This window comes from Furipterus horrens, unplaced genomic scaffold, assembly GCF_987537825.1.
Source record: "Furipterus horrens unplaced genomic scaffold, mFurHor1.1.pri manual_scaffold_9, whole genome shotgun sequence".
Taxonomy (NCBI): domain Eukaryota; kingdom Metazoa; phylum Chordata; class Mammalia; order Chiroptera; family Furipteridae; genus Furipterus; species Furipterus horrens.
Genome location: NW_028327179.1, coordinates 29830097 through 29858059, shown reverse-complemented (window position 1 = coordinate 29858059; position 27963 = coordinate 29830097). Strand labels below are relative to the sequence as shown.

At 36.3% G+C, this 27963-nt stretch overlaps 1 protein-coding gene across 5 annotated transcripts in view; it reads left to right on the top strand.

Annotated features, from left to right (window-relative positions):
* Window positions 1-16976, top strand: part of DYNC1I1 (dynein cytoplasmic 1 intermediate chain 1) — a 289366-nt gene extending 272390 nt beyond the window's left edge. For all 5 annotated transcript variants that reach the window (XM_090287212.1, XM_090287216.1, XM_090287214.1 and 2 more), the window contains 2 exons: window positions 35-160; window positions 16293-16976. In XM_090287212.1, coding sequence (XP_090143338.1) covers window positions 35-160; window positions 16293-16403 — 237 coding nt within the window. In that variant the 3' untranslated portion in view covers window positions 16404-16976. The remainder of the gene's footprint in view (window positions 1-34; window positions 161-16292) is intronic.
* The last annotated feature ends 10987 nt before the right edge of the window (window positions 16977-27963 follow it).

Genomic DNA, 27963 nt, shown 5'->3' with positions numbered 1-27963 from the left:
ATATTCAGAGATTCTTTCGCAACCACTTTGGCAGGTTCCAACAGCAAGTGTGGCCATTGAGGGGGCCTCTGCCCTAAACCGTGTTCGTTGGGCTCAAGCTGGCAAAGAAGTTGCCGTTGGGGACTCAGAAGGCCGTATTTGGATCTACGACGTTGGAGAGGTACACATTATTTTGTGTTTGTCTTGGTTTATTTTTTTGACTTCTATATCTAGTTTAAACACTTAGTGGAATTATCGACAAGACATACTGGGCCACAAGATCCCTCTGGAGAGCATTTGCAAATTTCATTGACTTCAGTGGGAGTTTGGCAAGACTACCTTAGGGCCTAATTTGGTCTTCCGTCTCCATGCACAGGACACTGTAGGTAGTGGTCCAAGCTCTGTTCAGAGCATGTAGAATTCCCAGCTCTCCTGGGATGAATCATGGCACTTCCCACCCATTTGATGAGAAGGCAAGTTTGCCAAGTTCATCATGCTAACATCGAATCTGGAATTTGTTGTTTACTTTAAAAAGTTAAGTTTTAGTTGGTATGTCCCATTAAAATTTAAATCTTACTCTTGGATTATCAAATGTAGCCAATTTAAAAGGCTGCAGTGAATTAGAATTTTGTACTATTTTTATAATATTCAAAGTTAATATATGGTATATATTTTTACATGCTACAGGGTGGGGCAAAAGTAGGTTTACAGGTGTGAGTACATGAAACACAGTTTACTGTATTATTATTTATTAATTGTATTATTTTCCATATGAAAAGCTGTAAACCTACTTTTGCCCCACCCTGTATGTGAAGTATTCCTTGACATCACGGCACATATCAATGGGAAAAACCTGCATCTTTTATTTCAGTAAAATCTCCTTGAATTGTTATATTCTCTTTATTTATTAACACATTATCAGTCACTTGTACTGAAGCACAGCTGTTTATTTTTACTCTGTAAGAAAGTGTTGACAAAATCCTTCATTTCTGATGAGGTTAAATAATTTTTTTCCTTAAAGACAGAAAATATTAAACTTCCAAGCAAAACAAAATAAGAGTGTTGTGTAATGCTATTTTGGCATAATATGCAACTAACATTTGCCTTCTAGAGGGGGAACATACAGCACTTGTTGGCACAAACGCCTTCAACCCAGGAAGTGCTCAGTGAGTGCCTGGTGGATGAACTTAGCTGCTCACATTGAGACAGGTTCTGTGTGGTTTCATCAATCAATCAGCATTCTATACATTTGGCAATCCTAGACGGTTTGTTCTACAGTGGAACTTTTAATGACATATTCTATACTGCTATATAGTAGAGGTGATTGTGTTGAAACAAGGTAAATAGTGTTATTTTTGGAATTTTAAAAAATTCAGCCAGAGACAGAAATGGAATGACTTTAAAAATAGGAGTTTTCTATTTTGTGATGTACAACTCTAAGTAAAAGAACTGGAAGAATCTCTCGGTTTTACTGCATGTTTTCTGTTTCATTAGACACCCCTTTAACTACCCCTGATGCCACAAGCTGAGTCATTCCAACAGCAACAAAGATTTGTTAATATTTATCCCCAGTGCTGAAGATGCGAATGGCCTGGTGGTCACTGATGAAGCTTGGAGCCATTGGGAAACAGAATACCCTCCAAATCAAAAATACTGCTGACCATTTTACAGCAATATTTTCCTCAATGGGTATTCTCTATATGCAGTGCATTTTGTACTGGTCTTCATTAAAATAAAACTAAACAGCCAAAACAAGTACTTTTTATCAGTTTCTTTCCAAAAAAATTTAAAAGCTAGCGAAGAAGGAGAATATAAAGAAACAAACAAGGTTTCTTTTTTTCTCCATCTTTCTTTCTTTCCTTTGTTTGTAACAAGTGTAATTGTGGGAGAGAAATAGATGTAGAGAAATGCTCAGAGATGAAATGGCAGAAAGTAGATGAAATTTTAAAACCCCTTTCTCCATCTCCCTAGCTTATACATAATGTCCCTTTACTCTTGTAAGATTGTGTGCAACATTGTTTTATCCAAGAGGGCTATAAAGCAGAATGGTTTAACAACCTAACTCATTTAAAGACGGGCCTTTGGAAAAGTCTGTGTGTTGACCACAAATATTGTACAGAAAAATATATATTTAATAAATACATATATACTTGTGGTTATATATATATATTATATACATATATACATACACTATTTCTATGCAATAAGAAAACACAAAACATATATACACAATTTTCTGTGATAAGGTGATTTTATACACAGTGGACAGAATTACTTGAATACTACTCATTTTGGAAGTATAAATGATTTTGCAAAAGTTGTTTGGCTGATATGTGGCTGCTAAAACTTCTTGCTAGGTTGCTATCATCATTTCTAAATTGTAAAGTGTTGTTATACTCGTATTTCTACTATCATACTAGCAGGTCAGGCTGGTTTTCATTTTTGTATTATTGCCCTTACTTTTCTAAGCGATATTACAGACTATAGAAATGTCTGCAACTATAGGCCAGTCTGGCCTATTGTCTGGAGTCTAGACAGGCTATAGAAAAATCTCTGTGACATATAATAGGCCAAACAATTTGTAGGGTTGTTTATCCTTACAAATTCACTACCGAGGGAAAAGAAAGGATATACTATTTTATTGAGAGTAGGTGATTTTATAATCTTCTAGCCCTTTTCTGAATGACCAAAAATCAGAATAGGCTTATACATTTACACAATTCTTTCTGTATTGTTTGATCATATACAAAGCAATCTGCAGCTCAGGAAAACTCAGACTTAACAAGATAATTTTGTCTTAACTATGGATTTTTTTTCCTTCAGTATTATTATAAAGTATTTACAAATTTACCTTGTATTTATTTCTGGGGAAAAAATTACAGAGTGCTTTTTCTCTTTGCTCATCTCTATACTCTATTCTAAATCTCTGAAGACCAACTGTGTGGAGGCTCCAGGTCCTAAAAGGAAAAATGGCTGTGCAGAGCTGAACTCAGCAGACGCCCACTTCTAAGAGGTGGTAGATCCCTCCATGGGAAGATGGTGCCATGGTTGTCATTCCTGCCACCTCCTCCACCAGCCTAGAACTGATGAAGCACAACTCAGTTTAGGAGAGAAGGGCACCCTCCCCACAGTGCCTGTCCAGCCTTCCAAGTCACTGGAACTGCAGAAAGCCAACGTGCCTTCACGGCCAGCTGGCCCATTTAGAATTAGAGGTCAAGTTTAAGGCTGGTTCTTGGCTGACTAAAGGGAAGGGGAGTGAGCAGGAAGTGATTTAAAAAGGGAACAAATATAGAGGAAGAGAAAAAATATGGCATTGAGGACCAGATTGCTAGTAGACTGTGCTGCCATTATTTGTATTCAACAGTGGCCTGCTGGTCCCGTTTAAAACTGCACCCCTCACGAGGGTCACGCTGGCTTTCAGGTGGGAAACCTTATTTGGCAGAACCTCTAGGAAAGAAGATGAAATATTGAGGGTACACTTTGTTGATCCATTTTTCTTAGACCTCAAACACTGAATAGGTGTCTGTGGGAAGACATCTCACGTTCCTTCTCCCACAGCTGATTTGACTGAGGACTTTGTTGGGCCAAGGAGAAAGGAGCAGGCAGCAGGTTATCTCTTGCCAAGGTCCTGTTCCAGAAGGGAGACTGACTTCGTGGTGTGCAGTCTCTTGGGCCCGGTGTTTGGATGAGCTCTGAGCTTGGTTTACTGCTCTGCTGTCATTGTCTTGTTAAGAAAATTTTAACAAGGCACCTCCACATTTTCATTTTGCACTAAGCCCTGTAAATTATGTAGCCAATCCTGTCCACAGGAGTATTGTTTTTAATACTGCTCATGATGCAAATCAGAAATGACAAATTTTGGCCTTGACCTAGATTATTAAGAAGAAGGAGAAATCTTTAGAAATGTGGTTAATATAGTACATGCCATATCTTCTTTTTTTAAAAAAACTATTTTTAAGATTTTATTTATTTCTCATTTTTAGAGAGAGGGGAAGAGAGGGAACAACAGAGGGAGAGAAACATCACTGTTCAAGAAAATTGGTTGCCTTTCGCACGACCTGGCCCGCAACCCAGGCATGTGCCCTGGTGGGGGACGAACCAGCATCCTTTTGGTTCACAGACTGGCACTCAATCCACTGAGCCACACCAGACAGGTCCAGAAGAGACTGACACTCAGTTGGAAGGGCACTGCTTGAAAGGGACTCAGGTGTCACTCGTCTGCCTCACCTGGTTCCCAGCTGAGGCTGCCACTGCTGCAAAGAGTCCCAGTACAGAGTCCGCATGAAACTGTCCTCCTCTATTATGTCCAATTATCTTCCATGACTGTTAAGAGGATGGCAGAGAGGAGTGGCCTGAATCTAGACTTACTGATACAAGTTATTATGAACTTCTGAAGGGGTAAACAGAGGATTGAGTATAAGCTCACTGAAATCACCAGATTGAGTCTGTCCATCCTTTTCTTTTTCTTTTTTGGTACATTGAAATGGCAAAGGCATGAGTAATACCTCCAGACCTACAACTCAGGAGGTAAAATATAAAACAGCAGTGTTTTCAGGTAGACCACATTATGCTTTGTTTATATAGCACTCAGTTTTGGTTTGATTTCAGCATTGTATCTGGAAATATACTGTACACATTTATTTTCACAGAGAGGGGTCTGTTTTCTTTGTAGAGCAGGTGTTTAATTCCCATTAGCATAAATGGAAGTTGTGTGAAATCAATGAAAGGCAGAGAAGACCCCTTATATTATTTGGCCATAATATTATTCTATTAGTGTATCTTAAAAGTTACTTAAATAGGCAGTGGTTGCATATACCATTTACATTTTTTAAGATCTGAAATAAGAAATGAGCCAAGCTGTTGAATAAGTTTTGAGGATTTTTCTCTCCAAACTAAGGAATTGCAGTCTGTTTGTTTTGGAGCTATATGATTCCATTCAATTAGTTGAAACGTGGATAAGATAACAAGTCATAAATTAACTGCAAATATAACCTGAAAATGTTGAGAATATTTTGCTTCAGAATACACTTGTAGAGAGCTGTTAATCATGGTTGATTTTTTTTTTAATGATGTGTGAACACACATATTCTAAAGAATTAAACACAAAAGTTACTGCCATGGCTCCTTTACTGAATAGCAAGTGTTTCCATGTTTGTGGAGCTGATTTTAATAGCACATGGGCCAGTGAGTATAGAATTATTCACGTGTCCTGATGATTGATCGTCAGCCTCTCTACCTGTTGTCCTTGCAGACATGTTTTACAGCAAGCCCACGGCCACTGTGAACGCTTGGGTGCTGTCACATAGATGCAGCCGTCGTGAATACCCCCTAACCACGACATTTGCTGCTTATCTGAATTAGTTGGAATGCCGTTTGCAGCTCCAGTTTTGAAAGAAGCAGTTTATCCTCCACCTCCTATTATTACGTTTTCCATTAACCTCTTCCAGGAAAGATTTTGTTTTCAGTTGTGAAAAACACACAGAAGTTTCAAATTCCTACGTCCATTTCTGCAGTAGTCAAATGATAGAAATAATAAAATCATGTTCAGCTTAAAGAAGAATATGAAAAATAAAATGGCGACTTAAAATCTGTAATCTGGGTGGTGAATAAAGCTTATCGCCCTTTAACCCTGAGCCTTGGCAACATGTTAGATACCTTGTTTGATATGACTATTTGGGGGCCCGTCATCTTATCATAAACTTCAGTAAGTACAATGAATTTGACCCTTGTTAGCGTATAAAAAGGTCCCTGAGACATTCTTAAACAGGAAAAATGCGGGCAAACATGAGAGAGCAAATGTAACTGCTGAAACCATAAAGCATGATTTAAATGTTCACGTAAATGTATTTTAAAGCTGAAATGAAAGCTTAGAATGAAAATTTATTAGGAATCCCAACAGGAATAATGGCCTATGTAATACAGGTTAGAATGACGATCAAGGCGTCATGTACAAGGACTGCTACAAAGGGCCTCACACGGTGCTCCTAGCAGGTTAGAATAAGGATAAAACAGATTCGATGCGCCATTTCTCTTGCACTTTAAATAGCACTTTGCTATAGCAGCCTCTGAGAAACTGGAAGTGCCGGGAGCTAAAAAGGATTTGAGTGACACAAAATAAATACAATACGTTTATGGTTTTAAGTGGATTACACTTAAGCAATAATTGTTTGCTTTGTAGAACTACTTCGAGTTTTCCAGTAGGACCAGGCCTTCATCAATTTTCCACAAGAAGCTTGTGCCTTGAATAGAAATAGAATATAAATAAACTGCCCCGTCCATGGGGAACGGGGTGCATGGAACACAAAATATGAAGTTCGACTGAGATGTTGTGGTTAATTCAAGTAAAAGTTCCTTAACGAAAAAGACCTGCATTTGAAATCACTCACTTTAGTTACTGTGCTTGAGGAAGGCCACTGTGCCCGGCTGGTGATCGCAGGGCTAAGCTCTGGCAGCCTCCAGAAGAAGGGAGTGGAGCTGGACTCCGCTTATCGAAGCCCAGTTATAAGTGCCACAAACACTTGTGCTTCTCATTAAGTGCGTGTGGCCATATGGTGCAAGATGCTTAGAGGTCTTTGCAGTACTAGTTTCTTCTTCAGTGAAGAAGTGATGTTCTTTCTTTAGCTGATGAGAAACATTGATTTTGGTGCTACCTCCATGGAAAAGAAGCCTTGGCATAATCTCTTCCAGGATACCAAACACCTAGATAAAATGCACATACTTTGCTCTGTTGATAATATCTAGGTATTTGATGACTGAGAAACAAAACATGGGAATTCTCAACTACACTTTCCAGTGTTTGCCTGAATTTTTATTGTCATGGGCACAACACTGTGCAGTTAAGTCAGAAAGCACAATGGCATGTTTGTGTGGGCAGACTTGGGGTGCTAAAAAATATAAGTATGTAAAATAACCTACTTTGAAATAATATATTAATTCATTTCCTTGTCATAATAAATTATAAGTATTTGAAATAAAATAATTAGGTTAAAATGTATGATTGTAATTTTAGTATTAACTTGATTTCTTCTAGGAAAAGTACTTAATTTAAAAAAGAAAAGAAAAAGCACTATTCCAATTAATGTTATAATTATTTATCTTATGGTGAATGTAGTAGCAGTGGATTTCACTTGGGTAATTATATATGTAAAAGACCATGATTAAACTGATTATTATATAAATAGTGTGCTTATTCAGGTAGCATTAGTTTATAAAATTAGATTTATAGCATTAATATTTTTTCAAGCCACTTTGTTCTTAATTGATAAGAAAATACTTAGACTTTTATGTATTATGAAGGAGTTGATTCAGTGAAAAGAAAACCCTAATATTTAATTTTATAAAAACCAAATTAATGTTTGTATAGTAATTTGCAATCTTCAATGAAATTCATATATTCCCATTTTGGTGGCAAATGGCCTATGAATATAAACCTTCTGAAACAAGTGCCAGTCTGTATAATTAATCATCATTTATGATTATTCTGTGGTTTCAAACTGTCATCTTCAATAGCAGTTTGGATTTTGAAGCAGTTGCTAATTATAGTGTTAATTTTTTTTATGGCTGACAAAATTGTGTTTAGTTTTAGAATTTCAAAACTGTTAAATTTTATCTTGAAAAATTACTGCTTAGAACAGTAGCCTCAAATCACAGCTTAGACCAGCCGAGCATGAAGCTGCTTCAATCATGTGTGAGTCGAGATTAACAGTGACCTGGATAGAAATGAGAGTTGTTTGTTTCTTCCATGAGTATATGTGCTACTACTGATGTATCTAAAATACAAGAAATCCAGTATCTACTTAGGCATGTGTGTGTGTAAATATTTATATACCGTATAGGTTGGAAGTGAATGAAACATTATATTCGAATTTCAAGGGAAGGTATGCATGAATTTTTGAGAATGTCAGCTATCAAAAAATCTTTTACATTTTAAAACATGAATTATTTACCATTTTGGGAATCTCAAAGCTGAATATTACAGAAGAAATTTTTCACTGTTATATTTTTGACTGGCAAATAAAACTGATCAGTGGTTCATTCCCAAATATCTGTCTCCTCTTGGACAGCCAACAGTTTCTCAACATGTAAATGAAATCTTTTGTGTTTATTTGTCTTACCATTAAGGACCCTTGGGTAAAAAGTGAACATCTAGTATCCTGAAAACTAGCCACCCTTTTGACTTAGGGGAACAAAATCACTTTGTCAGACTTCCTTTGGTTAATCACTTTCCCCTAGATTGGAGTTCCTAATCTTTCGAGGTTAGAAACATACACAGGAACATACACAAAGTAGATACTTACAGTTGTCTAATTAAATAGGACACCTGGGACTAGCACAGTGCCTGGCACATAACAAGCACTCAATAAATATTTGGGTGAATGAAAGTTTTACATGTGAAAGTTGAAGGTTAAGGGAAAGTATTTAGAATGCAGCCTCCAACTTGGCTATAAATTAATGGGCAGGAAAAAGAATCCATTTAACTATATTTGCACAGAAAAGGATATATAGAAAATACATTTAGAAAAGATTATTTGTCTTTCCTTCCAATCTCTATCCCGGCCCCTCTCCCCTCCTTGTGCTTGTAAAAGTGAGCGATTGGCCAGTAGGGTAATGAAAACCTAACAGTTGATTGAAATAGCTATCAAACCACTGGAAAAATGCTTCCTTTTCATTGTGCTTTTTTTGGACACTATAGATATGGTAAATCGTGGACTACATTATAAAAATACCTCTTTTATGCCCAAACATTCAGTAGGAGGAAATGACATTTCTTTTATTACCTTGGTAAATGTTTCTAAGGTGTTTAGCAATAAGCCTTCTCTTTGTCAAAACTGCTTAGATGCAGTGGTTGCTAGGAATTTGCTAGAAAACCTATAGTTAATAATATCAGGAAGAGACGGGATCTATGTTTAGTCAGCTAACATGACAGATCAGCTCAAGTCGCACAGGCTTTTCCGTTTCCCTGTCATTTTCTTGATCTCTTGTGTTATGGAAAAAGAGTGGTAATTGAAGTTTTAAAAGTTTATTTTCCATTATTGCCTATCAGCCAATGTGTTCAGCATTTCCCCCATCTTTCGGGCAGAAAAATAGATTGTTCCAAGTAATAGAAAAGAAAATGCTTAAGAGATTTGTGAAGAAAGCAAGGTGATAAAGATTTTAATACAAATGTGAACAAAGTCATCATTAAAGCTTAGTGAATTAACTCTTACTTCTTTAGATGTCTGATCTTTTCCCCCTTCACAAGTAAAAACTTCCGAATTTTGTCATGCTTCCGTTAATGCTATATTTTAACATAAAGAATATTTTAAGTGTTTATTTTTTTAAGTATACCATTTAAAAATTATTTATTTCCTTTGATGTTTGCTGGCTTATTGAAATTGATATAGACCCATATTTGTTACTATTTACTTTTGCCTTTTATGTACTACCTTTATTTCTTTCCTTAATTGAGTGGTAATGGATTTTTTTAAAAGTGTTGTTCTAACAAACATGCTATAAAAGTTAACCACTCATTTAAAAATACAAGGAAGAGATTTTAGGCAGAGAGATCTCAAGCTTCATGGGTGGGTGAGGGTTCCCCTAGAAAGAATTTTCAGAGAAAAGAAATTCTTTTTTAACCAAATATAGTCAGATATCATCAGGTGAGCATGCTGCTAAATTTCACAGAAATTTTAACCTACTGACTAGTTAATAGCAGATGCTCCAGAATGGAGATTAAGATAACTTCTACTTTCAGGACTTCACTTAACTGCTGTAAATGCTAAGTTACCACACAGTATATCTTTTTGTGGTAGAAAACTGCAGTATATTTACGCTCTCTGTGTACTGCATTCTAGCTTGGAATTTTGGTCCGTGGTTTTATCCATTGTTACCAGTGATGCTAGACTCTCCCAGGAGTTAAATACAGTGGAGCTGTATTTATGTGAAGCAAGTATGCTTGGTCATTCCAGCGGCTGTTTCATTGCTTATTACCTCCCACTTTGCTTCCATCTGTGTGTGTGGCAAAGGGAATTGCCCTAAAAAGTATAGGCTTCCTCTGAACACAAACGTGTATTTGTATACCAGTAATTCCACGATCTCCTGAATTGGGGTGCCATTAATAATTGTACTTTAAAAAAAGCTTTTAGAGCTTAAGGGGGTTTAGTGGTGGTTCTGTGAAAACCCACGTTTGCTTCCTTGGTTTCTGTAAATGCACTAACAAAAAAAAAATCATTGCATATTAAAGTGAAAAGGTAATTTGTAAGATGTCTTTCTTATAGAAAACTTTAATATTTCGGTTACTGCAGGGGAAGAATTGTTGTGTACCTGTTCGGCATCAATTGTTAACATAATCGTCCCCGACATTTTTTAAATGACTCCATATAATTGAAAGATTACAAAGATGCTGATGAAACACACACTCATAGAATATTTATCCTGAAGCCTAGAGTCCTACTCACTTTAATTTGTTTTTCATACATAATATATCTGGGAAACCAAATTGAAATTACAGGATACTTTTCTGTCTTAATTATCAAAAACATTTTTTAAAATTAACCTACTTTTATACTAAGCAACGCATGAGGCAGATATTTTTGCCATAAAAAATGTAGCATTGGGCAGGTAAGAGTGGCTGCAGATAAGGCAGTTATTTAAAATCAGCTGTTAGGTACTATAAACTCTCTAAAATTACTCACAACTGAGGGAGGCTGGACTGAGGACTGTTCAGAATGGTTAACCATGCGCTTATAAAAAGGGACACATGAATGATATTTGTGTGTGTAGCCCCGATTATAAAAAGTCATTTGATTTTTATAACAGCGCGTTCCGTGGTTACAGAGTCTTATGACTTGAGCTAAAAATGTAGATTCCCACTGTAGAAAGTGCTGTAACAAAGGAGTGGCGAGATGGAGCTGTATGGGTTGTATTTTAAAAATAAAAAAATACATATGTATCAAAGAATAATGACCCCTTAAATTGGATTTTTAAAATGAGCAATGAAAAGTAGTCTGACAGAATTTTTCTTGTAATCTGAAAGAACCCTTTTCCCACACTGAGCTCATGAAACTTAGCTATTACTGAAAGTGGCACCATTTAGGAAATGATTTGTGTGGGTTTTTAAGAAAACAAATGTTATAAAATATACGGAATACTTCTAAAAATGCAGCTCTATCTAGGTAAAAAGAAAATGTGAAAGAACGAAAAGAGAGAAGGAAGCAAAAAAGAAAGAAAAATATTGGGGAAGAGGGCTATAAGCATTAAGAAGGAAAAGCGTTTATTCGGGGTTTATAATGTGCCAAGTACTATATATTAAGCTATTGTTTTTGTCACATTTAATATTCACAACAGTCCTAGGAGATGGGTCTCAAATTTTTTTTCTTGCAGATGAAGAAGTGAACATCAAAGTTATTAAAACAAATTTCCTAAGGACACACAGCATTTAAGTGGCAGGGCTGGGACAGAACACGTCACCTGACTGGTACTTGAGGTGGAAAAGCCAACCCTAGCTCCATTCTCCAAGTCTCGTTGTTCTGCCATCTGTGTCTCCTCTGGAAGTGCACAAGAAGCTGGGGCAAGACACCCAATGGGCAGAGGGATGAGTTATTTGGGGATGGGGTGGGGCAGGATCCAGAGGAATCTTCTAGTCCATTCAGGCAGAGGGGAGGGGACAGATTCATGACAGTTTCAGAAACAGTGGGGAGCGGGGAACTAAAATGACTGATTTTTATGAATTTTGCCACAACTTTTGCACTTTTGCTTTTTATTAGGATGACCTTTCATCTCTCAAGAATCTTAGAACATTAAAAATAATCTTTAGAATCTTTTTAGCAGGTAATTCAAAGCACATTACCTTCCTGTCTGCCTGCCTTGTTGCCCCTGGTATGTGGTTTTTCTTAAAAGGGCGAAGCTGATTGCCACATACAGCTGGAACAACGTGTGGAACGTAGGTCGTCTTTAGCAAATCATTCAGCAGCCTGTCCCTCTATTCCTGCTGGGCGAAGAGAGGTCCATATCTAGTTCCTTTACATCCTCACATAGCAAACATCAGAATCGATCCTTAAGGAAAACAAAAACCAAACCACACTAATGTTGTAGAATAGATAACATTCACTTTCATATCATTTTAAAGAATGTGTTCTATCTGAGTGACAATTGAAAGAAGAATATATGACTATTCCGTGGTATTTTCTTCACTAGATTACCGTTCTCATCCTCTCCACATCTCTGTTGATAAATGGGTCAGACACCATCACCCCATTTTACAATTGAGGCAATGAGAGGTTAAGTGCCTGGCCATTGCCGGTGACCAAGATGAGAGCAGGACGTAAGTCTCTTGTTCAAATATGAGGTTCATTTTACCTCCTCCTTATGGCCAAATTGCTACCTCAGAAACTACCTTTTTGGTCCTGGCTGTAAAAATAGTGTTATATCTATAAAAGGTGGTCACTCTTATAGCTAAAATTTTGTTATCTCAGGAATCAGAGCCTTGAGTGTTTTTGGCATAAATATGCTTTATGCATTTAGCAAAATTTTAGAAAACAGTCAACGTGGGGGTGGGAGTGGGGTGAGGAGGCAGTGCATGAAGCAGAGGGAAAATCTGAGTCATCCTTGACCTTGAATGTAGACTTTGGCCATGAATCTAAAGGAGGAAAACATTTACAGACTTGCTTTGATTCAATACAATACTGGACAATTTTTACAAATCCTTCCTTATGGTGTAACTATGGGCTATTTTCTTCACAGTGCTTCCAACAGATTTTTTAATTGATTGAAATTAATCATCACCATTAGAAACTTGTGAATATTTTTTCTATCACAAATGTAAATTCTTTGAAAATTACTTTAAACTATTATTTTCAAGGAAGAAAAAAACCCAGAATGATGCTCTAGATTTAGCCTTTAATGCTTTGATAGAAACTTGGAGACACTGAAGCCATGTCATTAACACACCATTTGCTTGCCACTACTTGCTGGACTCACAGCACATACCAAGGAATGTTGTAGTTGTCACTGTAAGAAGGTAAATTTTAGGCTCTTCATATTTTGAATGTCAGTGAAGTTAAAAAAGAAAAACTATGCCATTATTCACACATTTTGACCTTAGAAAACACTATAAATTAATTTTCATCTGTAGTTCATAGTCATCATATAGCAAAATGGATTCACTGCTATATCTCCAATTCTTAGCCTAGTGCCTGGCATATAGCTGGTACTCGGTCCAGGCTGATGCTGTTAATTTGTATGCTGGTTAAAAGAATAGGAGAGCAGAATTTTTCTTTAGCTAAAAAACATGAGCAAAGACTTTTTCCTACTTAATAATTGAGGTATTATTGGAGAAAAAGTCTCCTAGAGAAAGTCTCAGATGCATTTATGCTCATGAGACTCGTTTCTAGCAGTTTCTGATTAGAGAACCAAGTGAGAAGGGCCGGGCACTGGCACGAGCAAGAAGCATAGTACTGTCCACACAGATGCTGTTCCAACCAGAGATGGAGAGTGTAGAGTGGTCTTATTTGTTAGGACACCTGTTTGGTCTTACCTACAAAGGATTCAAATGCCAAAAATTATTAACTTTCGATGTGGAAATAGCCTGTGAATACACATTCACACATTCAAGCTAAGATTACACATAGAAGTGCTTCCTGGTGGTGATATTTAATTCTAAAAATGGAGTGATCTGCAGTTCACCTTCTAAATCTAACATAATCATCTTGGGTTATTTTTATAGTCAACTAGATGAAAACATATAATAGGATAAGGTGGGTCAATTTATGTCTCTGGAAGGATCTGTATTTTTATCAGATTCAACTCTAAAATGTGTGTATGTGTGTGTTTGTGTGAACCAACCAAAGCAAACTAACATTTCTGTGTTATTTATTATGTTCTAGAGAGGAAAATACTTGACAGAATGGTGTTTTGAAAAACAAACTTCTAATATTTTTCCAAGCTGAGTGAAATTTTCACAAGTCAAGAAGAGGGCAAGATGTGTTAGAATACTGTGAAACCTTTCATGAGGAATACGTTGCATTTTTTAGGACAAGTGTAGGTATTACAGTAACATTATTCCCAACCCCCCATGGAGAAGATCAAATGTAGTTCCATTGTAGGGTATGTTTGTTTATCAGAAACATTTAAATTTAGTAAAATTTATTTTTGAAAAGTTAGATGTGCAGCTTTATATGCCATAAATGATACTCAGCTCTGCCCCCAACTCTATCTGAGCACTTATTCAAACCTTAATGTTTCTTAATCTTTATTAGTGTCATTTCTTAACAGTTTGCCATTACTGCTACATGAAAGTATGTAAATATATCTACCTGTTTTCCTATTTTAGTATATAGTTTCTAGATATGGATATCAATAAAACATTACACATAGCATCATATGTTAACTTACATTTGTACCAACATAACCAATAATACAGTGTTATGTTTAGGAGCCAAACTCCCAGAGTATATTGATCTTCATGAACAATATACTATGTATAATTAGTGAGACCTGTTTTTTCTTCATTATTTAAAGTTATACAAAGTTATGAGGTGCTTTAGCTTTAGTTTCTTATATGAGAAAAGTTATAAATACATTATCATGATTAGCTTTTTGTTTCTTCTTGGGCTTTTATTTTGTGGGTTTTTTTTTTTTTTTTTTTTTTTTTAAGATCTTGGTTAAGATTTGGAGGAGAGAAAAGAAATAGTAGGCCTATTCTCTCATATAATATGATAACAACCCTTTCCTACCTTTGCTTTTTGTATAATTTATTTTAAGGGCTTCCTTTCCCCACTGCAGTACCAGGAAAAGAGCTCAAAGTAGGAAAATGGACTGTGAACTTATGTCATTGCCTAAAAACAAATTTGGATTCATTTCAATAACTAGGGAAGTATTTAACCATTTAAAAACTCATTCATATGGTGAAATGAGAATTCTTATTGGTACGACATTTCTCGAAACAAGTAGAACTTACTTCCCCCACATGTATACCATTTCCAGAATTATATTCTTGAAACATTTAACCATAGGAAGGACATACTAATGGAAGGGCATACTTTGTAGAATGATGGTGTCACTTTCCAATCAGCTGTCTTGGACAGATAGTATCTGAAAATATCATCCCTTATAATAAAAATTTAAAGTTCCAATTGTTTGGGTCTATATAATGAGAAGTTTTTCAGCTGTGGAAGTGATCTTAAAGCTTAGATTTATTTGCTTCCTTGTTTTTTTTCTTAATGTATATTTATTGGGATGAGTATGTGTTATTAATATTTATAGAAAGTGTGGATAGCATTAGTGCCTATAAAGATGGATTATACCGTTTTACAGGGTAGTCCTCCAAGAAAATGGCTCTACACTCTAAATCAATTTTATTCTATATGAAACCCTTTAAGACTTCTACTTGACCCTGATTTTCATCTTCAAATAATTCTCTTTTCTATTCCAAACACTTGCCTGGTATCTTTAAACAGTTCATTTTTGGATGCTATGTAGAAAAATTACCCTTTAAATCAACTGACAAAAATGTATACATGCAGTTCATATTGGGTGGGGGTAATTTTCTCCTCATTGAATTATGCACAGAAGAAGATACTCTTTAGGAAATTTTATAAATCCCGGTTTGTTTGTTTTTTGGTGAATCAGTATAGCATACTAATGCTGACCTTGGCTTTGATATTGCTAGATTTGCAACCTTGGTAAGATGAATTTTTTATTCCTTGATTCCTTCTTCTGTAAAATGAAACACTAATATTACCCTACATTGGATTGTTGTAAGGAATGAATTAATACATGTAAAGTACTTAGAACTCTTGGTAAATTTTAGCTACTATTACTGGTATTTATAAGTATCATTATTTCATAGTAGTAAGATTTCTTTGTACATATATGTAGCTATACTTTGGTCATGTATATTGGCCTATTAGCAACACTTTTAAAAGAAGTATCAATAACATTGACTTAGAAAGACAATGCCACAGTTTTTTCAAAATCCTTGTCAATAAGGTAGTTTTATTTGCTGTGTTTACTGTAAGTCGGTTTGCTTATGATGAATTTTCATTACTGAAAGTGCTTTAACATGGCTACTATATGTAGTAGGATAGTTTGTGCAAGTTTTTAAAGTTTTGAAAATTCCATGAGTGATTTTGCATCTGAGAGTGACAGTATTCCCTCATGTTGTCAGTTTCAGAGCAACATTTCAGGGATCTGGTTCAAGGAGGAAGACTGTCTGGTTTCCTTTACGTTCCAAGGGAACCGTCAGCTTCAGGAGGAACGGGCATGTCACGCGGGCTTCAAGGCTCTGAGACACAAAGGACATCTCGATCACCATTTCCCATTCATTTGCTTTGCAGCTTGCAGTACCCCACAATGATGAATGGACCCGATTTGCCAGGACCCTCGTGGAGATCCGCGCTAACAGAGCTGACAGCGAGGAGGAAGGCACCGCGGAGTTGTCTGCCTAGTGGAAGGGAGCCGCCCCTCACCAGCCCCCACCTTCGCCTTCCAGAGCTCAGCATCTGCCACCGTCACTTCCACTGTGTCCAGTGTGCGTTCAGTATCAGTATTGCTGTGACGTTTTGGGTGCCATATTGTGCCAGCTTTGCTCCAAGTATTCCAAACGTATCCTACCCTGCTCTCCACTAACCTGAAATTCACCAGACCGTTTCTATCTTTATATTTCTGTCTCAAATATAAGGGGGTGGGGGGAGAGACCTTTACGGGTTTAGTTGTTGCCTTTTAACTGCTTAGTAGCTGTATTTAATAGCTGGAAACCTCTGGTTAAATTTGTGCTTACATGCACTTCTGGCATAGTCCTATTAAATCCATATGAAGCCAGATACGATTAGGTGCAGATGTGGTTTGCTTCATGATATGGTACAGGGCCAAAGACTTGAGATGTGGTGTTTCACATGGTGACTCACATTATGAATGGATTTACTAGAAGAACATTGCTGCTCCTTATTTATTGTGGTGTGCTGCATGGAACATATTTATTTGAAAGCATTAAAATAAACGATCCTAGAGCATGTGCGTAATGAGAGGACTGTATTGTCTCTGCTGCTCTTGAGGGTTATGTTAAGTTCCAAGTAACAATTACAGTATGCTGGTTCCACCGAGGACATGAAATCTTTAGAGATTTGTTGCAGTGAGCAAAATGAATTTGAATGCCTATTATTTCTAGGTATTTGAACAATATTTCAAATATAGTTGACCATTGATACTTTTCATTCAAGCTAATACAGTCTGACAAAAGTCTGGGGTTCCTGAATGTGACACCAGTATTGCCAATAAAATGTTCCAATCCAGGTCTGCGCCAGCGTGGGCAAGTCCTTCGCTTGGGAAGAAAAGCCTGATGAGAATTCTGCTGTGACAGGAAGTGAGGGAATGCGTTAGGGCCACGTGAAAGACTGATAATGAATTACAGGCCGCCAACCTGGCTGGAACGAAACCAGGACTGGTTTGATTTTTATGAGGAAATGTGTGTGGTTTGTTGGAAAACTCTCCCTTATCTCCTTCACCAGAGCGATGCTTGCCCACAATCGAGCTCAAATGTTGGAGTAAGAAAAACAGGTTAAGAATCACAAGTACCAAATGTTCTACACTTTTCATTTTTTTATTCATACCGAAAAAAACATGTTTATTACTGTTGGACTGGGAAATATGTCTATAAACAACTTTAATGAAAAATTTTTTCAAAAAGTCATTTTATGCCTAGAGAGAATTAAAATAAATAGTGGTTGAGTCATGAAAACATTTGAAAACAGGCTTTCAGCTTTTTAGGAAGAGAATTTCCATGGTCCTTTCTTGGTGGGGATCCCTTGAACTGTGAGATTTTTTAAATTTTTAAAATAACGATGTAATTTTTCTCCCCATGCCCCACGGTGTATAGATAGTGGAACTCCTTGTAAACAGAAAATAAAATTTTTAATTAAATAGTGTCTTAAATAAGCTTAAAAGCAATTTAATAGAAAAGTACTGGGGGAAATGTTTCTCATACACTAAAGAACCACGAGTAAATCAGTAACCCATGAGTTGCTATCATGGACCAAACTCTAAGTGATTCAATGAGTGAGAAATGAAAGCTGTGAAGGCCAGAGCCACTGGTAGTAATGACAAGACTTTACATACTTTCTGTGGTATTGCAAGTGTCAATGGTGGGAAAAGATGTGGTATGAAATTTATGGCAAGCCCCAGTTGGGAAATTACAATGGTGACCCCTGAGGTTTTGAAGAAAGGCCACGCCATCTGAAGCAAAGAGTTATGTGACTTTTGAGAAAGAGCTTCTGGCATGTTCCTGGGTCCTAGTAGAAACACAGCTCTTCACCATGGGGTGTAACAATACCAGACGTCCAAACAGCCCATTATAACTTGAGTACTGTCAGCCTGTCATCAAGTTGGACAGACCCAGCAGACACTGCTTTTAAGATGAAAATGGTGCATCCAGATGTGCATCTGAGTAGGACCAGAAGGCATGAGTAAGCCGAAGGAACAAGGAGCTCAGGACCCCAATGCCACCCAACAGAATTTTACCAGCACCCCTTTCCCATGACTGTGGTCACATGTGGCGGGCAGTTCTGTTTGATCGGCTGAGAAAGAAGCAAAAGGTCAGAGCTTGGCTTACATGTGGGTTGTTGGTTGGCTCAGTTTGCGGATGAAAACTGAAAATGGGTGACAACTACACTGTCAAAGGTGACCTTGATAGATAGTAAAGAGGGAAAACTTGCTAATAGACAGAGCTGTAAGCTGTGCACGTAATCATCTACTTTGTGTAGAGAGAGATGTGGCCAGAAGTACATATAGACATTATGATCCTGACTCAAGTCATCATCATCTCTCTCCTGAATTCTTGGAATAATCTCCTAACTTGTCTCCCTTCTTCAACCTTTGACCCGTTCTGTTTCTTAATAGAGCCGCTTGAGTGATGATGCTGTTACAACATTGAACTTCTCAGCGCAAAACATGCCAAATGGCTTTTCACATGTTTATAGTGGCCTATGGGCACCATATGACCTGAGTCTCTCTCTGAAATCATATCGAGTTACTCTAATCTTTACCAATCTATTTCAAGTACTTCAATCTGACTTTTTCTTTGACACTCCCAACACATCCAATCGTAGGGCCTTTGTACTAATTATTTCTTCTTTCCAGAATGCTGAAAGCACTGAGTTTATAAAACCTCATGCACATATATCAAAATTCCACCCTTTAATTAAGGTCATTCTTCTGATTGACTAATTTTTCAACTAACTTTTTATCTGTGACAGTAACAATTTCCGTATAAGCCTAACATCATTGTCAATATGAAGAAGCCATAATTTAAAACAACAACAGCTGGAGATGAGCTTAAAAGCAGTTGATGTTCCCTACTAGAAAGAGCACTGAAAAAGAAAGAGGATTAAACATTATATGTAGAAGTAAAATGAGAAAAAGTATGGTTTTGTATTTTTATTAAGGCATACTTTACATATAATAAAATGCAATTATATGAAGAGGTTAGTTTAATAAGTTTTCATAATTATGTATACTCAGGTAACCACCAGACAAAACAAGATACAGAACACTTTAATAAGTTGACATAGTTCTTTTGTTGTCCTTTCTAGCAATTGTTGTTTTGTTTTTTGTCAACATAGTTTAGTTTTGCCTGTGCTGTTTTATTGTGTTCATTTTTATTTGTTGATTTTTAGAGAGAAAGAGAGGTAGGTAGAGAAATATCAATTTGTTCCACTTACTGATAAATTTATTAGTTGATTCTTGTTTGTTCTCTGACCAGGGAATGAACCCACAACCTTGGTGTATCAAGATGACGCTCTAACTAACTGAGCTACCTGGCCAGGGCTTGCCTGTGCTCTTCTTAAGCTTCATATAAGTGAAATCATACAGCAAGTCTTATTTTATGCCTGGATTATTTTGCTCAGTATGTTTTTTTTTTCACATTCATGTGCTAAAATGTTTCAGTAACAAGTTAATTTTTATTGCTGACTAGTATCCCATTTTAGGGTTATCATGAGATTTGTTTATTCATTTACCAGTTGATGAACATTAGTATTGTTTCCAGTTTTAGGCCTTTCTGTGTAATGGCACTATGAATATTCTTATAGTGTTATTTTTGTAGGCATATTTTCTTAGATAATTGGAATTTCTGGGTCACATGGTAATTCTGTTTCACTTTATAAGGAACTTCAAAAGAGTTCTGCAAACTGGTGGTGCCATTTTACATTTCCATCAATAAAGCATCAGAATTCCAGTTGCTCTACTGATTCTCTGATGGCTGGTATTATTTAATATTATTTAATTTTAGCCATTTTGGTGAGTATGAAATGATAACTAGCTATTGTTTTAGTTTGCATCTATTTCATGACTAATGATTTTAAGCACCTTACAAGTGCTTATTGGCTGTTCTTATATATATGTCCTATTTATTTACTGTGAAATAGCTGTTCAAATATTTTGGCCAGTTTTAAAAATTAGATCTCTTTTTATTATTTAAATAAGCTTTTTACATATTCTATATATACATTTTTTGTTAGATCTATGTGTTGCAAATATTTTTTCTAGTCTACAGCTTGTAACTTTATTTCCCTAATAAAATATTTTGAATGGAGAAATTTTTTGTTTTGTTAAAGTTCAATATACTCATATTTATCTTTTATGCTTAGTATTTTATGGTTCTTTCTAGTAAAACTGCCTTCCCAGGTCACAAAGATACTACCTCCTTACACTTTCTTCTGGACATTTCATTGTTTTAACTTATACATTCAGATCTATTATGGATCTTTAATTTTTGTGTATGTAATGAGTAGTGGTCAAAACTGATTTTTAAAAAACCAATGGCTATTCAGCTGTTCTGGCAATATTTGTTGAAAAGGTTATTTTCTTTTTGACCATTAAATTGAATCAACATCCTTGGTAAAAAGTTACTTGACCACATACATATAGGTGTATTCATAGACCACCATTGTATTTCATTGAGCAGTTTGTCTTTATACAATACTACATTGTCTTCATTGCTATAGACTTTATTAAGTCTTGAAATAATGTAGTGTAAGTTTTCCAACTTTGTTATTCATTTTGAAAGGTTATTTTAGCTATTCTAGGTCTTTTGTGTATCCATATGAATTTTAGAATCATTATGACATTCTTAAAAGAAAACCATACTGCTTGGATTCCAGTTTGAATTTCATTTATTCTACAGACTAATTTGAGAAATAGCCCTGGCTGGTTTAGCTCAGTGGATTGAGCGTCGGCCTGCGAGCTAAGTGTCGCTGGTTCGATCTTCCAGTCAGGGTACATCAGAGAAGGAAAACTCTGACTCCAAAAAACCTCCGCTGCCTGGCGGCATACCTCTTCAGGGGAAAGGCTAAGGGAGTAAACCCCGACAGAAAATCCGGAGCCGGAGTCCCTAAGGCGGTTTGACGTTGTAGTCAACACCGGCAACTCCTGCGGCGCACCTGAACCCAAGCTGTATCGACTCCGTCTTTCCCTTGGACCCTTCAGCTGCGAAGAGAGGGGGGGTCTGCTGCATGGGCAACAGCAGACCCTCCATATTACCCTGCCCAGGCTCTGTAGCTTCAGCGTCATCACAAGATGTCAATTCAACACGGGAGGAGACAGATACCATGTCACTCCCGAGTCGGACTGCACAGCCATTCTCGGCGGTGCAGATAGACTCTTAAGAAGCTACACCATCGTCTCTCGAGACGGACGGCTGCCGACGACGGAATTTGAGAAAATGGACATCTTAATAATTTTAATCTTTCACTATGTCAGGGTATATCTCTTCACTTAAGCAGCCTTCTTTGATTTATCTCATTAATATTTTTAGTGTATACGTTGTTCACATGTTTCTTTTTTTAGATTTATTCCTAGATATTTTATTTTTAATTATATTGTAAATGCTATTGTTTTTAAATTTTATTTTGAACATTTTTTGCTAGTTTTTAGAAAAAAATTAATTTTGTATATTTTACAACCTTGCTAAATATACTTATTATATCTAGTATATTTTGTCCTAATCGGATTCCATGGTGCTTCTTTAATGTGTTGTTTAATAATTCTCACCAAGTGTGGGAAGCTTTTCAGACATTATTTCCTCAAGTATTCTTTCTCTGTCTCCTCTCCTCTGGAACTCCCATTATGTGCATGTTGACATGCATGATGGTGCCCACAGTTCTGTGTTCAGTTTTCTCCCTCGTTTATCTTTTCTGTCATCCAACTGCATAATTTCAAATGACCCTTCTACACATTTGCTTAGTCTTTCTTTTGTCTAGTCAAGTCAGTTATTGAGCTCCTCTAGTGAAATTTTCATTTCAGTTGTGCTTTTCAATTCCAAATTTTCTATTTGGCTTAAAAATAGTACTTTCTAACTATTGACCATCTCTGTTTAGTGGAGACATCATTCTCATACTTCCCTTTAGTTCTATAGACATGGTTTTCTTTAATTTATTTAGTACATGTATAATAGCTGATTTAAAGTCTTTGTCTAGAAAATTCAGTACTTGGACTTCCTCAGGCAAAGTTTCTATTGATTTTTTGCCTGTGTATATGGCATACTTTGTTGTTTCTTTGCAGGTGTAAATTTTGTTGTTGTTGATAACTGGGTATTGTAATATACCCACTAATTGTAATACTAATCGGCACCTCCTTAAGTGCCTGGAATGAAAAAGATCTTTCAGTCTTTGCCAAAAGGTTCACATGTGTGTTGAGATGCACTTTCACCAGACTCAGCCAGGCAGTTTGCAACTCTGTGTTAGCTTTCACTGTCTGTAATTTTCAGAGCCTCAAGGTCAGCAGGAGTTGAGAGCTTAGGGTCTGTTCAAGTCTTTCCTGAGTATGTGACAGTTCTGAGTGTGTGTGTGTGTTCTTCCAGATTCCCAGGAGTATCTCAGACTTATTCACAGCTCTCATAGACATTGCATTCCCTAGCCTGTCCTCTCAAGTGTTGGGTTAGTCTGGAGATGTTCGACCAGTATGCCACAAGAATTTTTAAAACCTGCAATACCTGACTATTTAGTCAGGGGCACTGACCTCTTTTCCCTTAGATTGTCAAATAAAAAACTGACAACAGCCAACTCTACAATAGCTGTCTGGTATGAATGAACCAAAATCATATCTATTTCTTTTTGTCAGATTGACAAAATATATATATTTTTGGTATTCTGCAGAATTTTAGTAATTAGTTTATGTGTGCCATGAGATGAAAAAGGATGAAAATTGCTGGGTTAGTCTATTATTTTCCCTGTTATTATTACATCTAAGATATTAGCCTGTGAATGTTGTTGACAAATGCCTCCCAGGAAGCAGTTAACATGGACCCAGTTCCAGGAGTTAGGTAAAGATAAGCATTTTGTGATAGTTTATTTGGGAGGTGCCAGACAGGTCAGAACAAGTGATGAGAACTTTGGGAATGAGGCAATCTCTGCTTCTTGCGATACCAGGAAGGTGAACTGTTGTATTCAGAGCTATTACTGCACTAAGGAGCAAGGATGGATCTAGGGTAAATTAAAATGCTACAAAGTTCAATATTCTTTCGAGGATCATTATTTTTCTTCAGCCAGTGTTCCCCTGATGACTGTAAGTCTCACAGTTCAAGAACAAGAGTGGATTTGAACAATTTGGCCTGTTTCTTTCTTTTCTTTTCTTTTTTTTTTTTTAATTCTTTTTTTGGAGAGGCATAATTTGGAGTCCCTTACTTTGCCATTTTGGCTGCTATAATTCCCACCCTTTTACTTTTGATCTGTCTGTGTTTCTACATTCGAAGTATGTCTTTTGTAAACGACTTAAGCCTAGCAGTCTCTGTCTTTAATTTTTTTTTTTTTTAATTTATTGACTTCAGAGGGAGAGAGAGACAGAGAGAGAGAAATGCTGATCTGCTGTTTCATGTATGCATTCATTGGTTGCTTCCTGTATGTGCCTCGACTGGAGATAGAACCCACAGCTTTGGTATACTGTATTGGATTGACACTCTCACCATCTGAGCTACTTGGCCAGGGCCAGCCTGTGCCTTTTAATTAAAGGGTTTAGTTCATGTACAGTTAATGTAACTTTTAGCATGGTTGAATTTTTTTGTAGGGGTACTTTTTTTTATTGGTCCCACTCATTCTTTGTTCTTTTGTTTATGCTCTCCTGCCTTCTTTTTAATGGATCAAGTAATTTTTAGTATTGTATTACATTTCATCTGTTGACCTCTATTATTTTTTTGTGGTTTCACAGTAATATGGTATGTATGTTTAACTAATTGCAGGCTACCCTCAAATTGATGTTGTATCACTTCCCACAAAAAAAAAAAAAAAAAAAAAACACATAGGTAACAGAATAATTCATTTATCTTTTATCTGTCCTTTGTTTTCTTATTCTCCTGTATTTTACTTCTGTATTTGCTATAAATCCCACAGCACGCTATTTTTACTGTTGATTCAGGAAACAGTCTTCTGAGGATTAAAAGTATTTACAAAATAAAGATAAGTTTTAAAGTTTTTTGAAAACACTTTCCCTCATGTTTTTCTTTTCTAGTTCTAGTCATTTCTTTCTGGAGATCTGGGCTTTCCATCTAGTGTCAACTCTGTGTAACCAATAAAATTCTTTTGGCTTATCAAGTAGGAGATTCTGCAAGAGAATAATTCCCTCAGTTTTTGTATGTCTAAATACGTCTTTATTTTGCTTTCCCTTATGAAGCATATATTTTTTAATATAGAGTTCTAGTTTGACAATTTTATCTACTTTAAGCATGTTTTCTAATATTATGTCTTATCTAAAATATCTTTTCATAATCCAAGGTCACAAAGATTTTCTTTTATGTTTTCTTATGAAAGATTTATAGTTTTAACTTTGACTTATTTATATAATCCATTTTGAGTTAATTTTGTGTGTGATGTGGTGGTGAGTTAAGATTTTTATTCACATGCATAGCTAATTTTCTAACACCATTTTAGAAAAGACTATTGTTTTCCCCTTTGAAATATTGTGACATCTTTGTTGAAAATCAGTTGACTACATATATGTGGGCCTATTTCTGGACCCTATTTTGGTCTAGTTTGTCTTGAATAATAGTCATTTAATTTTTTTAATTTTATTACTGGTGGATTTTTTAAAATTTTGTTTTCGATATTGTTGCTAGTACCTAGAAATCTAGTGGATTTTTATATATTGACTTGGTATCTATGGTGTTGCTAACTCCATTTACTACTTCTAGTAGTTATTTTGTAGATTTCTTAGAATTTTTTTATATAAACAATTACTTTATATGACATTAGAGATTGTTTTACTTCTTTTCACCCAATCTTTGTTTTTCTTTTCTTTTTCTTATTGCACTGGCTAGGACATCAAGACTTTCACATAAAGTAGAATATTAGCTATAGGTTTTATTTTATTTTATTTTTTGGTAATGTTCCTTATCTGATTAAGTTTCCTTATACTCTGGTTTGTGAGATTTTTTTTAAATTAGATTTTTATTGGGACTTTTACATTTTTTCTTGGGTTGTGGTATTTTGTTATGTTGCTTTAAACAGTATCAGATCGTGTTCTGATAATCAATTGGATCCTTGTGATGTCTGCTTTTCAGTTTAGTTAAGGCAGAACATCCTTTATCATGGAACTAATTTAGCTCTCTTTGTAATACAGTGTTTTTTTGGAGATTCTTCCTGATATTCTATGTATTGTGGAGGAATTTCTACACTTGCTGGTGAGAACACAAACCATTTCTCCTCTGTGAGCTCCAGAATTCTTCTGCTTCTTCCTTTCCCATGAGTCCTTCCCCACTCTTACATAGTTTCCTCTCACAAATGGATAGGTCAATACACAGTCAAGAATTTGGGAGCTCTGCAAAACTCCACAACTGTCTCTCAGACAGCTTCCTCCTGTTTGGTACTTTGTCTTACAAACTCTAGCTGTGTTGGCCTCCCTGAATTCTGATCTCCGTCCCTTCAATTTGGGGGGTGCTCTGGGCCCTGTTTGGGTTCCTCTTCTCTGCACAGTGACTAGAGACGGCCTCTATGCTGTATCTGCTCCAGTAGGTCTCACCTGGTTTTCTTTCAGAATTCAGTTTTATTTTGCCTCGTACTCTGTGTTTTAAAAGTATCGTATCATATATTTTCCCCAGTTTTCTAGTTTTTCATAAGGCCAGAAGCAGACATCTCCTCAAAGTATAATTTTTATGGCAGGAAAAAGTAGAGTTCAGTATCTACAGAGGCCAAAGCCTTTATTTAATATTTACTTCAGGGCTTTAATGATACATTACTTGATTATTTTGAGACTTACTTTTAAACATCATTAATAAAAGATAGCAGTTATCCCTTACATCTGACTTATGTCAAATGTCATTTTAATTTTTAATAACTTAACCTGATCTGTGTAGTATTAGAAAGCTTACTTATTAAAGCAAACCAAGCCACCTTCTATACTGAATAAAAGGGAAGAAACATATTTAGCTTCAAGTACCAGAAAGAGACAGAACTGATGGTTTCTCTACATTCACTCTTACACAGGCAAACTGTTAAAGAAAATAAAGAAATCACTTACTTCATAAGTGGGGTTCCCAGGTAACTTGACGTTCCAGGTCAAGTGTGAACTGCATCTTCTGTTAGGAAGAATGAGATGCATATACTATGTAGTGAGGCAGAACAAAGGCTGAGACTGGAAGTGAGGAGAAATCACTACTTTCCACAGCAATAAAATTCAACAAACATTGGTAATCACTTCACTTCTGTGTTCAGAAGGAAAAAAGAATGCCTGTTCCAATTTTCTTCATCCTCCATTTTTTTTTTTTTCTGATCTTATTTTGAGTGTACAGTAAACATTTCATAACAATGAACCTAGCCCAAATGATGGGGTTATTCTAAAAAGCAGCCTTTTGCTCTGGCCGGTTGCCTCAGCTGGTTGCAGCATCATTTTGTGCACCAAAAAGTTGTGGGTTTGATCCCTAGTCAGGGCACATAACTGGGCTTCATTTTGAGCCCCAGCTGGGGCACATTCAGGAGGCAACTGATCGCTGTGAGATCACATCAGTGTTTCTCTTTGTCTCTCTCATCGCCTCTCACTAAAAGCAACTAAAAAAAAAAAAATATCCCCAGGTGAAGATTTAAAAAATCAAATAAAAAAATTAAAAGCAGCCTTTTACATGGAGTGGCCAATTGTCAGGATGTATAAATTCTCCAGTTGATAAAGCATATCTCTCTACTTATAATTTATGTAGGTAAATTCTACTTCAAAATAGAAATTCACACTTTAAAATAGATTACTCTTTTGAAAAATGTAATATGACATGTATATATACAGCCTGTCTAGAAATATTTCAGCCATCATTAACATAACAAGAATGGTTTCCATGACGTCAATGTAACCTGTCAGTCAAGGAGAGCAGACTGGAATGTGCATACGTGAATAATGACGACTTCACTGTACTAGTTGGTGGGGGTGGTAGACACCATTGAGTGAGCATGTGTGCTGTGTGGCCATTGCATTCAAAATCTGCATCAAACTTTGCATTAAGCTTGAACATTCCTCCAGGGAAACTATTTGGATGATATAGAAGACTGCAGCTATGGGCAATTGGAGATTGGCAGCTTCATCACGACAATGCACCTGCTCATGTATCACATCTGGTGCAGAGTATTTTTGTGAAATGTCAAGTCACTCAGGTGACTCAGCCCTCCTATAGCTCAGATTTGACACCCTGCGACTTCTGGCTTTTCCCAAAACTGAAATAACCTTTGAAAGTGAAGAGATTACAGCCCATTGATGAGGTTCAGGAAAATATGACAGGGGAGCTGATGGTGACTGGGAGAACTGTGTGAGGTCCCAAGGTGCCTACTTTGAAGAGGACTGAGGTGTCATTGTCCTGTGTATAATATTTCTTGTATCTTGCATCTGTTTCAAAAAATGTCTCTTTTTCATATTACATGGCTGAATCCCTTCTGGACAGATGCTATCCATTTACACACAAACACACACACACACACACAAAGTGCTATAAATTTTTGGTGTGGGTTAGTCAGTTATCTGCTTTCATTTAAATAAGAATGAGAGAGG